Raw genomic sequence first — 14,683 nt, 5'->3', positions numbered from 1 at the left:
TGGTCAATTATTTTAGCTGCTATTATGATCAGAAAAGAGAGGCTATGATTTTTCTCCATTTGTTCCCTATGGTGACCACAAAAAGGCCCTGCCATATTTCTTGGTTGTTCTCTGCAGCTTTCACATATTACATATGACTAAGGCAGACAAATGAAACATCCTTTTTTAACAAATCAATTTGCTATAGTATTTACCAGTGCATAATGTATCTGTAATGTTACAATGTGATTTCTTAAATTATGTACCTCTTCTCTGATCCTCGCACTGCCTGTGCTCTCCCTCCCCCGCCCCCCAACCCAACCCACCCCACCCCCACCCCAAAACCCATCTGCTGGCCCGTCTCTGCCCACCTCACAGCCTCCTCTGCCCACCATTCTCTTCTGACTTCTACCTTGGAAAAGGGCTTGTAGATATTTTTCATTTTGGAATTGGGGTGTATTTTTAAGGGATGGAGCAGAAATGCACTTCCAAAAGGGTTTCAAGAAGGTAACTCTCACCGTAACATTGGACTTTGTCTTCTCCTAAATGCGCTGTAGGATTCTTATGTCGCAAAGAAGAAATATAGAAGTGAAGTTTGTGACTACTCAATACCGAATGTTGTTCCCATTAGCTCACCAGCTATAATAAGCTAATGTTGCATCGTATATTATAATTGAGTACATCTTCATACCAATCTGCTTTGTGTTTAAGGTGATTTGAATAAAAGCTTTTTTAACGGGATGATGTGAAAAGTTGTGACTACATGCCAACGTAGCATTGCTAAATTTAATGAGTGCTGCAGTTTAGAGTATCTGACACATTTTATTTTTTTTCCTTATTTTTATAATAAATTTCTGGAAGAAGATGGGTACCCTAATCCAAGAATGTCCAACCTGGCATCTGAGATCCATAAAGGGCCTGAACAGTGTTAGTGCTGAATTGGTGAAGTTTAATGAAAGTTATCACACGATGTGCCAAATGATAACTTCCGTGCTGAGAGGTAAAATATTTTAAATTATGATTTTTAACCATTCTAACTATAGAGAAGCCTGTCCAGAATAGTGAGGTACAATTTTGCCTAACATTTGAAAAGGATAATATCCCCATCTCCAAAGTTTAGCTATATTGTATTATACTTTATTTCCTTTTGCTTTCCTTCTTCAGATAAATTTTCTAAATTGTAACATTTTTCAAATTTGAAGCTGGACTCGTGTTAAACTGCTTGCTCCCAACTACACAATCCAGCACCATTTATGAACTTATGTTGGAACAGAAATTATGCCTGGTTTTGACTTTTTATTTGTGATAGGCAGAACATTTTGTTAGTGAAATGTTATCATCGAAACACAGAAATTAAATTATATGTCAACTGTACACAGGGTCAGAATATGACTACTCCCAGATTTCTTGCTGTTGACCTCTACTATTTTAACAGGTTTTAAAAATAAAAACATCTGATTTATTATCTCTGTCGTTCTTGCCTTTTTCTTAAGATTTCTCCACTAAAGTCTCCATCACCATGCTGTCTTCATCAGGCAGGAGCAGGGAATAATAAAAACAAAAAACTGCGGATGCTGGAAATCCAAAACAAAAACAGAATTACCTGGAAAAACTCAGCAGCATTGGCAGAGAAGAAAAGAGTTGACGTTTCGAGTCCTCATGACCCTTCAACCGAACAGAGTTCTGTTGAATGGTCATGAGGACTCGAAATTTCTACTCTTTTCTTCTCTGCCAATGCTGCCAGACCTGCTGAGTTTTTCTAGGTAATTCTGTTTTTGTTACAGGGAATAATAGTCCTGTGACTGCAGACCTGTTTCCTAAAAAGCTAGTTTTCCTCTAATGGTTCCAGGTGGTCATTTATGTCCATTTGCTTGGGGTCATGATTGAAAGTATTGTTTTATTTTGTGATTTGGGAATTGGTTTGGTTACTTTGTGATGCGATGGATAATCTTTCTGGCTTTATCTCCTGGAGTTTCACTTGTTTGCCCCACTACAAGGCTGACTTATTTGAACACTTCTTAAAATGTTCCAACTACATGTGTACAAGGTTTCATTCAATATAAAATATTCACAGCTTACCAGCTTTACTGCAGCTGGGTAAAATTCTAGGTTATTAGCAGACTGGATTCCATCGTGAATCCAAGTGTGAAAATACATTTTTTTGTAAGTACGTGTGGTTAAGAAAATGTTATTTAATGTTTAAGCTGTCAAGTATTACCTTCAGCCATATTATTACCTTTTCGACTTTAACACCTTTTAGTATAAGCTGTGCAACAGAATACCCAGTTTAAGATTACCACTTGTCTTTTAATTATACTATCGACCACTCGAGATTCTGTGGCATATCCACCATTTTCCTGATTCTTTTGCTTGATGGATAATTCCATGCATTCAGATAGGATGCATATGGGCTAAAACTAATGGTCAAGTTTAAATACAGGTTGAATAATGCATTACAGTGTGGCACACCCAGGATGCTGGGAATACAATATATATAAAATACATATAAAATTCAGCTTACTTAAACTGGGTAAGGAATAGGTTACCAAAATGGCATTTAATCCCTTGTGGACAAATTCTAAGTGACCAGAATTTTAAAGACATAGAAAGTTTATGCCATGGAAAGAAGCCACTTCACATTTTGGATGAAAGTCTGGATGTACAATCCCCTGTGATCTGATCTTGTATGGGATGAAGTAAATTTTCAGAACATTCAGAGAATTTGGATTCTTGGCTAGAACTAAAACCCATGTGATTTATTCTCCTGTGCTTAAACAGTCTGTCAGGGTTTTTTAATCAACGATAATTAAAGGTACCAGGTATGAAAATATTGCACACTCTGTTAATGGACAGATACTCCTACTTCATTTAAGTCTCATTTGTTGAATGCCTTGTCTATGCATAAATTAATTGGTATTTAAAGCAAAGCCTCTGTATCCTTACTATTTTCCAGTTTAATCAACCTGCCCTGGTCCCCATATTTTTGCACTTTGTTTTAAATTTAGTATGGGAAGACAGTTCATTTTAAAACACTATGAACTAAAAGGTTCAAATTCTCCTATTATGTCATGGCGTAACATTGCATTTTTACAGCCAGAAATTTGATCTTTGTTGCTGGAGAAGGAAAATCTTTAATTCCCTTTTTTTAAAATAAACCTTTGCAGGTGAAAATGCAGTCGATAAGCAGCTGAAGAAGTGCATAGAAATGGCTTGTTCCTCAATGCTGAATGTAGCTGGTAAATTTGATATGCTTTGGACTTCCTCACTTGAAGTGAATGCATCCTCAGCCAGAGAAAGCAAACTGGACAGGAAAGGACCTCAGTTATTGATCAGTGAAGTGGACTTGGCTGCCAACTCACTCCTTGACTTAATTGAACACCTCCAGAGTGAAAAGGGGAACGCGAGCTGTACTGATAATAATGAAAAGATCATGGCTTCCACAAATGTTGACTCTTCTATTAGGTGTAACAGAGGAGTTAAGAAAGTTGTATACACACTCCAAGGAACAGCTTCAACTACTGAAGAACCTTCACCAACAACTGTAGAATGGGTTTGAGAGATTATTAAATAATTATATTTGAGCAAACCTTTAAATTTATAAGATATAAAATATAATCACTTGGGCTTTGCAAGTTTACAAACTGATTGCAATATATTTTTAACTTTAGCCAAATATTGTTTTTAATCATTGTATTCATTATTATTTTTGTGTACTCTAGGTACTGTAAATGCACCCTTTTCTTGGTTGTAAGATGTACTTTTTTTCTGGGACTACTGCAAACCTCAAAGTAAAACATTAGTAAAGCACTTGGAATATAATATCTACCAATGTTCTTCAGCTGGCTAGAAAACCTTGTAGTAACCTGAAGTAATATCCCATCTTGTATGAAACTTTAAGACCTTGGTGCCTGTGCTTCATTGTGTAGCCAAAATTGGAAGCTTGCTGTATCATGATCTGAAGGGAGGGTCCTGCATCAGCGGAGTCTGAATCAGTGCTTTGGTGGTACTGGTCACGTATGCCACTAAGCTTGTGTTTTTGTGATCTGGTGTTGATAATGGTTTGGAAAAGTTCTGAACCCCACACAACTTCAAATTCACTAGTTTTGTTTAATTTTGCTGGATTGCAATGAAAGATTAAATTCCTGCTTTTGCTGACAACTATTTTAGTTGCAATTATTAGTTTAAAATCAACCTTCAAGCTCATACCTACTTCTCCCAAACTAAAACAAGAAACATTCAAACACAGAATCCAGTTTGGAGCACCAGATCGCAGCATAAACAGTACAAAAGAACAACATCTGCTCTTGGCTAAATCACAGTCATGTCTTCCAGCTGCTCCAGTAATGTAAGTTAGGTAACATTGTTATCTGAGACTTCCACAGAGGTCATTATTATTTTAGATAGAAAACACAAAAGTAATATGTCTGCCTTAGTATCTAAAAAGAATTGTGGAAAAAGCTGCTGTCAATGATATCTTCCTTACAACCATATTGCATCATTCTGCTCTGTTCCTTGAATTGGAAACATTGATGCAATGGGTTCTGACTATTTGCATCACCTGGGTCTAATGAAATAAATGGTTACATTTTTTTTTCTGTTGTAAAGTTATTGCATGGAATGGGTTTGGAACATCTCAAACTATTGCCAGAGACCACATCACAAAATTGACTGTAGTATGCAATGTTTGAATAAGGCCCCTGAGAATGGTCAATATAGCAAATGAGAAAATTTGACTAGTTGTGTGGTAGATGGGTGCTGTTGTGTTGGGTGCATTTTTCAAAGTAAAGGAAACTTTACGGCTGGTCACTCAGGAGTCCTTAAGACTGGAACTGAGTGATGAAATATGTCCAAATAACATTTCCTGGTGATGAAGAGGAAATTAATGCCACTTAAAAGGTTATGCTTAATGTATTTTTTTGAAGTACAAAGGAAGTATAATATGGTGAGAATGGAGCCTATGAATTTAAATTGGCTATACAGTTATTGTGTTTTTCTATTTTGTAGGAGTTTGTTGAATAAAAATAATTCTATATGGTTAGACTGGCAAATGCCATGCTAGCAGAATACAAATTAGCAATTGACTTTGTTCGGTCTAGAAATAATAAAAACAAAAGTGATGAGTTGCACAAGCATCAGATTTATTGCAGCAATAAAGACAATGCTATTTATTTGTACCTCGACTGTTGACTTTACTGATCTGTATTTAAAAAGTGCCTTGTTTCTTTGCGATCATGTCATTCTAAGGGAAGAGCAGCAATATTTTTAAATAAACTATTGTTTTTGTCCTAATGCTAAGACTCCTTTTTAAATTCTTTGTATTTATCAATTTAACAAATCGTGCATGAGGAGAAATGCTTGATATTAAATGTTCATTATTCAGGACAATATAGTGGTAGATTAATATCTTACTTGTCATATAAGTAACCAATCCTGTCACTTATGAGGAGCTGGTAACTGATCATCTGGCAATTGCTGCTTTTTCCCTTATCCACTTCCACCACCGCCCCTGCAAACCCCCCCCCCCCCCCCCCACCGCGGCAGCGGCGCTGCACCCCCCCTCCACCCACACACACACACACATACCAATGATGTTGCCTCTGCAGTCTTCCAAGGATCTATCCTTGATCCCCTCCTGTTCCACATCCACGTGCTGTCCCTCAAAAACATTATCCAAAGACATGATGTAGGGTTCTGCATGTATACCAATAACACCTAACCTAACTCTTCCTTACCACCATGGCTTTCGGCCCCTTTGTTGTCAGACTGCTTGTCCAACACCCAGTCCTGTATGAGCAGAAATTTTCTCCAATTAAGAAAGAAAATAAAGTCTTGCACTTATAGAACACTTTTCACAACCTCAGGACATCCAAAGCTCTCTACAGAGTCACTGAAGTACTTTTGAAGTATGCAGTTCACTATTGTACTGCAGGGAATATTGCAGTCACTTTGTGCATAGCAAGCTCCCACAAAAGCAATATGGCAATGACCAGATAATTGGTATTTTATGGAGTTGATTGAGGGATAAATATTTCCCAGGACAACAGGGATATCTCCCCTGTTCTTCAAAATAGTGCTATAGGATCTTTTACATCTACTTTAGCAAATGGGGCCTTAGTGCAACACCTCATTCAAATTCTGAGAGTACAGCATTCCCTCAGCACTGTGCTGGAGTTTCAACCTAGATTTTTAGTGCTCAAGTCTTTAAGAGTGGGATTTAAACCTACAAACTTCTGACTCAGAAGTGAGTCTGCGACCAACTTGAGCCATGGCTGACACTCATTAAAAATTAGGAAAACCAAAGTCATTGTCTTTGGCACCCACCACAAACTGTTCGCTATCCATTGATTCCATGCCACAGATCCACAATTGCCTTGGGCTGAACAAGCCTGCTTAGATTCTTGGTTTCCAATTTTTGAGTCTCTGCATAGTACTCCATCACACAGGTTGTTTACTTTCATCTCTGTAATATCACCCATTTTGGCATTTGCCTCAGTCCACCTGCTGCTGAAACGTTCACCCATTTTTTATCATCTCTATGCTTGACCATTCCAATGACTTCTGACCAATACTCAATTCAAAACTCTGATGCCTATATCCTAACTCGCACCAAGACCCATTCACCTATCACTCCTTTGCTTGCTGACCTAAATTGGCTCCCAATCATCAAATTTAAAATTCTCATCCTTGTATCCAGATCCTTTTGTCAGCTCACTCCTTCCTATGTCTGTAACCCCCTCCAGCCTATGACCTGAAAACTTGGTGTTTCTCAAACTCTGGTGTCTTCAGTTTCGTAAAGTCCCCTTGTCCCTCGATCGATGGCCGTGCCATCAGCTGTTTAGGCCCTACACTCTGGAATTCCATCCCTAAATCTCTCCCCCTTTAAGACACTGCCTAAAACCTACCTCTTTGGACAAGTTTTCAAAAATTTCTAAATATTTCCTTCAGTTCATTGTAAATTTTTGGACTGTGTCTCTTTGAAGCACTTTGCAACTTTTTTTATTGTTAAAGGCACTGTACAAATGCAAATTTTTCTAAATATCAAGCTTCTGAACACTCTTTAAAGTCTGTTTTATGCTCAAATCCTAGTTTGGATTTCAGCATATAATTCAGACTGCTGCAACAATTCACTGTTAAGAAAGCATTGTTTCGTCAGATGTACAGTTTTTAGATGCCATGTTAAACCTAGACCATCTACCTTTTTGGTTAAGTGTAAAAGATCCTGTAGCACTGCTCAAACAGCAGCAGTCAGTTCTCCCAATGTCCCTCAAACAATAGCAATATATTAACTGGTTATTTTTGCTTGCTGCTTGTGAGAGTTTACTAAGTTGAAATTTACAGTAGATTTTTGCCTTACTTAACTATAATGGCAATTCAAAAGTAAACCATAGTTAGGATATTTCAAGGATGTGGTAGGCAGTATATTAATGCAACTTACTTTTTTAACATTTCTCCATTCTGCCTCCTTGTCATTTATCTTGTAAGAAAGTATAGAAGTGTGTCCAGTGATGTGATCGGTAACTTGAATACATTGTTTGGCACTGGTTACCTGCATTATATATTTTAAAAGCGTTTGGATTGTAGCAGCTATGATTGCCTTTAACTTAAGTTCAAAACCAGTGAATTTGTATGCATGATCCAGTACTGCAAATGGCAAGTATCTTTGGAAAATTAGATATCATGAACACAAAAACAGTGGTCAACTCTGACAGTCATTTAGCCTGCCGACCAGTTGGTTTTAGAAAAATGGAACTCTATCTTGTCGAGGGTGAATGGCAACTCTCAAACACCATCAATTACCTTCCCCTAGACCACAACCCCAGCATCAAACATCAAGTCGTCATTTCTCAGACTGTCACTGACCCCATCTCAACTGGAGATCTTCCCTGCAAGGCCTCCAGCCTTGTAGTCTCCCAACATCCCCTCCATCCCCCCCTCCCCGTAGATCCATTTCTACCTCTTGCCCAAATCCCACAATCAGGACTGCCCCAGTAGACCCATTGTCTTAACCTGTTCTCACCCACAGAATTTATCTCCTGTTATCTTCACTTTCTTTTCTCCCCTTGTCCAGTCTCTTCCCACCTGCACAACAACATCCCTGCCACTTCATCACTTTACAATTTCCTGCCCCTCACTGTTTCCTTTTCACTTAATGCCCATTCCCTCTACATCTCCATCCCTCAATGGGATGGCTTGCTGGCCGCCTGCTTCTTCATTGAACAGAGGCCCAATCAGTCTCAATCCACCACCACCCTCCTCTGCCTTGCTGAACTTGTTATATTTGAGCTTATATTTAGAGGAATTGAGTGGAGTCAAAAGTGTTGCTATGGGAACTCAAATGGGTCTGAATTTTGCTTGCCTATTTCTGGGATAAGTCGGACATATTTTTGTTTCAATCCAGCACAATCTTACACTTATTCAACTCTTTCTGGTGTAGTGATGACTGTGCTGCTTCCTGCTCTCACCCAAACTGGAAAATTTCTCTCACTCTTCCCTTCCTCCAGTCAACTCCCCCATGTTCTTTTTCAGTAGGCAGTCAGCCAATATCTACTCTAGCTACATTTTATTACACTTCTAACCACCCCCGATCCTCTAATCTAAGGACTGAATTCCAATCTCTCCATCTCTCCATGTCCATTGCATCTGTCCTGACGATGCCACTCTCCACACCATTGTACAGCTTTCTTTTTTCTTGAAGCTGATCTTGAACTTGTGGTCACCTGCCATTTTAATTCTCATCCCACTCCCGTGCTGACCTCTCTTTCCTCAGCCCTTCCACACTGTTCAAAGGCAGCTGAAGGTGCAGCACCTCATCTTTTGATCAGCGTTGAAGGCTATCAGCTACCTAAATTCGATAATTTCAGACCGTAACCGCAGCTCCCTTTTTTCCTTGGGCCAATGATGCTGTTAGCATTTTCAGCACTTCTAGACCCATCTCTTTTTTTTTTCATTTGTCCCATTACCAGTCCCTTTTGCTTGCGTCATCATTCCACTTGTTTCCTAATTTGTCCCTTCCACCCCTCTACATTTTACTTGCCTCTAGTTGAAAACTGCTCCATCTCTAACTCTTGCCAGTTGGGATGAAAGCCCAACAACTTGAAATGTTGACTCTGTTTCTGCCGGACCTGTTTTTCAGCGGTTTCTGTTTTTCTATTACAAATTTCAATCCTATATTTAAAAAAAAACCTATTTTTTGTCTGACATATATAGATACCACAGCCTGTGCCTGGACATGTGAGGTTAATTATGTTCAGCTCATACATCCATGTTGCTTCTTTAAACTTGCCCTTTAAAAGTAACGGACCATTGTTTCACTCCTCCTTTTAACCTGTCTTGCTACTTTAAATATAAGTACTCCTGATAGGTTAATTTGGTTGCCAATCAGCAGCAGTGCTATCTGGATAGGCTGCTGTATGAGGTGTGTGTGTGTGTGTGCGCATTCTTTATTCCTCGATTAAATGTCTTTTTTTTTAGAAAAGTACTTTACACCGACGGGAAGACCGGGGTCCTAAGTATGGATTGTACATTAGGTTAGGACATGCTTCCCCCCCCCCGCAGCATGCAAGATGTTTACGAACACCCTTCTGCTGCTGGGACTCGAGTTTTTTTGCAATTGTCACAAGAGTGTTTGAGTTGAAAATGAAAACCAGCGTTTGGAGAAGCGACATTTGAACTGGTGAAAGAGAAGCGAGCGGCGAATCAGACAGGCGGGGGTGGTGGTGGTGGTTGCGGGGGGGGGCGAGGTCGAGAGACACGGACCGAGGGGCATCGAGAACATTGACTTATCCGGCTCCACTTCGAGACATATGCGAGGGAAATGACCAATGGCTCGGGATTCCTTCTGGCTTGCACATCGGTATTATTTCGGCAACTGGTAGGAGCTGGGGTAACACGGCATCAAGTCACCTTTGCATCCCCCCCCCCCCCCCCCCCCTCCTCTTTTTTTTAATTCATGCCAACTTTGGGAGGGCTCAAAGATTAGCTTTCCGTGGACCCTCTGGTAATGTGTAGATTCAGAACTGGGTGCGTGACTTTGGTTAGGTCGAGTTTACAAGTGCGTTTAGTTCTGATTTCAAATCTCTAATGTTATCTAGTCATGCCATAAAACGAGTTGAGACGCAGTAAGTGAACACTAAATAGATCTGTTGCCTTTTGTACTCTGGAAGTACTTTTAAACTGTGAAATGGATGGTAAATCCTCTTGCTTAGTGTGCGCGGCTACAGATTAAGTAACAGTAAAGTTTTATTTCGGTATTAATTTGTCGCAGTGTCCCGCACAGTCCTGTATGACAGGAGAAGACACATTGGGGAATGAATCGCCTTTTCATTAACGCCAGAGATCTCGGGATGCAATGCTGATTACTTTGTCTTTTTAAACGCCACAATCGTCCCATTCTACGTTAAAGCCGGTTGAGCACAAACAAACCCTTTCGATTTTGTTGTTTTTACCAGCCCCCCCCCCACCACCCCAACCAGGAATATGCACATGGGAGTGAATGTTTTCTTGTCGACGGGTGTTGTAAGTGAAACGATTTTTACAGATATTGCCGAGTATCAGGTCTGCTGTCCCTCCAATTCCAGATGATATGTTATATTTTTTTTCTTTTGCTTTTTATCCGCAGTTTTTCTGTGCCGGTGCCATGCTTGCAGGTCAGTAAATTTCAGCCTCGCAAAGAAACATTTTAGCCTAACTCGTTAACAGTTGATCACAAAAATGTCTCATCTCCCCCTCACTCCCCCTCCCAGAATCACAGCTGATGTTACAGGACAGGAGATGTTTCGTTTACCGGAATTACTATTATGAGTATGTGCCCGAGCAGCTGCAGTGGACAGTAGCAGAGAGACTGTGCCGACAGAGGTTTGGATTTCTGACCACCATCGGGACAATTGAAGATAACCAGAAACTGACCAGCTTCATGCAATCGCTGAGGGTGACGAAAGCACTGTGGATTGGTGCTAAAATAAAAGAGGCTGGCCCTGGTGAGATATAATAGTCACCTCATCAACTTTACTTTATCAAATCTTTTTATTAAGAATAATTCGCGATTAATACTGGATCCTATCACTTTGAGGCCATCGAATATAATTGCCCTATTTAACATTTTCATCCCTTTTGGATATAACAGCGCAAAACGCAGTAACCTTTACTGAGCGCACTTGCTGGGAATTTAAACAGATTATAAACTGAAAAATTTCAAGGGTACTCACTGTTAAAAAGCACCAACAACAATTTGCATTTATATAGAACCTTTCACCTAGTAAACCATTATAGGGCAGCAAGGATGACAAATGTTGCCTGGATTGCAAATGTTCAGAGAACATTCGCTTTGTAAGAGAGTAATGCAGCCATGCCTATGACCTAATGTGCCTGAAGATACTTTCAGCATTGAGTAGCATTGAGAGTCTGAACCTGAGACCTTACTTTTCTGTTTTCCCATCTACTCACTGAATAATTTCACTGAGTTAATGTTTAGGGTGATGTTGATGATTGGCAATGGTTCATAGCAAAGTGACAAGGGTGATTCTGGGGTGTAGCACTTTAAATACGAGGAGAGACTTATAAAGCGGAATTTGGTTTATTTAGAGAAAACGATTGAAGTTTGACATATTCCAGATCTTAAAATTACTGCATAGCAGAGATAATGTAGATGTAAATTGACTGTTTAACTGATAAATTGTGAGCACAGAGAAAGAGTGCAGGGATTAAGGTTAAGATGCTTCTAGCAAACCCAGAGATTGAGGAAAGATATTTTTTCATAGAACTGTGAAAATGTAGAGTAGATTGCCAGAAAAACTATTTAACAATGTTGATTGTAATTCCCAATCTCACAGTGCTATGTGTAGATTGAGAGGACCAAGTACTCCATGGACTATAATGGTACCATATTGCTACTGGATATGTTGTCTGTGGACACACAAAATCAGGGTGGATTAGTCACGATATAGGGATAGGTGAATATTCTGGGGTTTTGTTGGATTACGTTTTGAGAATAGGGTGTTATTTTGCAGCATTTTCTCTTCATGGATTAAATAAGTAGAATAAAATCTGTGATGGCCTGTGGAAATATTTGGGGCTGATTTGCTTTGCCTTTCTCCATGTCTTCTTGTGTTTTTATGTTATGCACTGCGATGAATGGAGTTTCTGCCTCATTCTTAACTTCACAAGCTTTTAGAAATTCTTCCAGAACTATTCTGTTTCCCCATTCCTTGATGCCAATACTGACTATTTATCTAACAATATATTGATTTTTAGATTATTATCTTAATGATGCTGTGTTAAGGGGATACAAAACAGAGTCAACAAAGTATCTGTTATTTAATGAGTAATTTGTATTAAAGCAATAGTACAAGATTAATAAATCATTGATGGGTTAGATGAAAAAGAATGGGAGTAGGCTTGTGTGGGGCAAAAAACCAGCATAGACTTGTTGGACTGAATGGCCTGCTTCTGAACTTTAAATCTGATGTAAGACTATGGCTGAGATTTAATGGATCCACTGGAGTGGGCATGTTAGCGGGGGCTAGGGGAATTGCCAGGAATATCCGCTTCCAATTCCTGGAGTTGGGAGAACTGTCCCCACTTCATTGGGGTGGTGGGGGGGGGGGTGGGGGGCGCATGGTGGGAAGAGCCTGACATAGGAATCCAGCCCACTGGCAGTAGGATGTCAATTAAGCTCATTAATGAGCCACTTAAAGTCAATTCTCAATTATGCGAGTCTATTGGAATTTAATGATGGCTCAGAAGGTCTCACAGGTCTCCGTGGCTCCCAAAGGCTGCCCAGCAAACCCTGTCCAGTTTGCCTATGATATACCAGGGGGGCCCATCATTCACAGGTATTCAGTGCCTGATTGAGAGACCCTAAAGTCAGCAAGAGTTGGGGGGATGGTGGAGGGAGTGGCACTGAAAGCCATGCCCTTGCATCTGACCTCCCCCCTCCCCCAACTCACCAGCAACCCCCATCGTGTCCCACTTACAAGTCTCCAGCGATCCTGTGGCAATCCCTGGTGAGGCCCTTGGACACCTGCTCTCAGTGGCACTTGCTGGCAACAGAAGCCTGTCAGCTGCCAGCTCTTGAGGGTGGCATTTCTGCTCTACTGGGGACTTCATCCAATGCGAGGTCATACGGTGTCTTGGTAAGTGCCTGCATACCATATAATTGCATCGGGTCTTTCAGAGAAAAGTGGCGTGGGGTTCCAGTGGGGGCGTCCCCCGTCGCTAGCGCTAAATCCCAGCCTATGTCTCAAAGTTGTTGACAAGAGTATTATGAAATAAAATTTGGCATGGTGATAATCTTTTGACTCTGTGCATTTCGATTAAACTGTTTGAATTTTGGGTGTGTGATCAGTTGCTGAGATGAATATCTCAGCTGCAATTGTAACATCCAGTCTTGTTTAACATGTTTAGCAGGGAAGGGAGCCATTTGGTCCATCATGCCTGTGTTGGACCTTTCAAAGAGCTAGCCAATTACTCCCACTCCCTTGCTCTTTCTTCATAGTTCAGCAAATGTTTCTTTTGGAGGTTTATATTCAATTGCTTCTGCTATCCTAACTGGCAGTGCGTTCCAGATCATAACAACATTGCTTAAAAATGCTCCTCATTTTCCCCCAGATCTATTGTCAATTATCTTAAATCTGCGTCCCTCCGGTTCATGACCCTCCTGCCAGTGTTAAATTTCCCCTTCAACTTCTTTGGTCGAAGGAGAAGTTTCTCCATCCTCTTCTCTGTTGTTTAATTGTTTGTGTGATGAGCACCTACTGTTGGCATTCCTGATGGTGCTCACAATTTGTTTTATGCAGTCTGATGTGCACATAAAAATTTCATCAAATTTGGTAGTTGAATAAAACAAGAACATTTGTTTAAATCAGAGTTTAATTGTTGATGAGTCAATGTAAAAAGCTATCCATAATATTGTTGTGCCATCTTTGAATTCTCATTCATCTCATTGTTTGGCATTACTCTGTACCTTCCCTCCCAAAAAGCATTAAGTTAGAAAATGATGCTTTAATCATCATTAACCTAAAATTTATGACATGCTATGCTATTGGAACATGGAATGAAGCAAGGAATTATTGCTCTTCAGGCAAAGGGATAATTGAAGTAGAACAATCTCCAAACAGCATGAAAGCTGTAATGTGTACTTGGTAATGCCTGTTTACATCCTGTTTTGTAACACAGCTTTAAACAGATGGTATTTTTTCCAACAAGTTGTTCTTAGTATTTATTGCACGGGAATATTAGATTCTGTGGCATCCCATCATCTTTTACAGGCAGGTTGATACAAATAATCTTGGCTGAGATGTAACGTTTTTAAAAATGAAGAAGGTAGTGGGTGTTAATTAGAGGAGTAGAGTCTCAGGGGGGAGATTTACTGAATGCGCTGTCTTCGTGATCCATGTTGCAAACAATACCCTATCCCTCAAGCCCTGTTTCTAATCCACACGAATGATCTTCCAGAAATATGGCACATTAAATTCAATTCAAATAAGTGCAAGATGGTATGTGTTGAAGAGAAAAATGCCAACATGCTTAGTGACTAGTGGCACACTTAACACACCGAACCTTGCAAACCCCCAAGTTTAATTGCTCCATGATTGCTGGTTGTGCCTTCAGCTGCCTAGATTCTAAAGTTCTGGAATTCCCTCCCTAAGGCTCACTGTCTCATTGTATCTCGCTTTCTCCCTCTCTCCTCCTTTATGATCTACCTCTT

At 40.0% G+C, this 14,683-nt stretch overlaps 2 protein-coding genes across 4 annotated transcripts in view; both read left to right on the top strand.

Annotated features, from left to right (window-relative positions):
• kif14 (kinesin family member 14) overlaps window positions 1-5,265 on the top strand; it is a 93,566-nt gene extending 88,301 nt beyond the window's left edge. For all 3 annotated transcript variants that reach the window (XM_041208949.1, XM_041208951.1, XM_041208948.1), the window contains 2 exons: window positions 844-979; window positions 3,144-5,265. In XM_041208949.1, coding sequence (XP_041064883.1) covers window positions 844-979; window positions 3,144-3,535 — 528 coding nt within the window. In that variant the 3' untranslated portion in view covers window positions 3,536-5,265. The remainder of the gene's footprint in view (window positions 1-843; window positions 980-3,143) is intronic.
• Window positions 5,266-10,732: 5,467 nt separating this feature from the next.
• Window positions 10,733-14,683, top strand: part of LOC121289375 (adhesion G-protein coupled receptor D2-like) — a 275,259-nt gene continuing 271,308 nt past the window's right edge. Inside the window, exon 1 of the mRNA XM_041208753.1 lies at window positions 10,733-10,955. Coding sequence (XP_041064687.1) covers window positions 10,733-10,955 — 223 coding nt within the window. The remainder of the gene's footprint in view (window positions 10,956-14,683) is intronic.

The sequence above is a fragment of the Carcharodon carcharias genome, chromosome 16, assembly GCF_017639515.1.
Source record: "Carcharodon carcharias isolate sCarCar2 chromosome 16, sCarCar2.pri, whole genome shotgun sequence".
Lineage (NCBI taxonomy): Eukaryota > Metazoa > Chordata > Chondrichthyes > Lamniformes > Lamnidae > Carcharodon > Carcharodon carcharias.
This window is presented reverse-complemented; position numbering and strand designations above follow the sequence as displayed.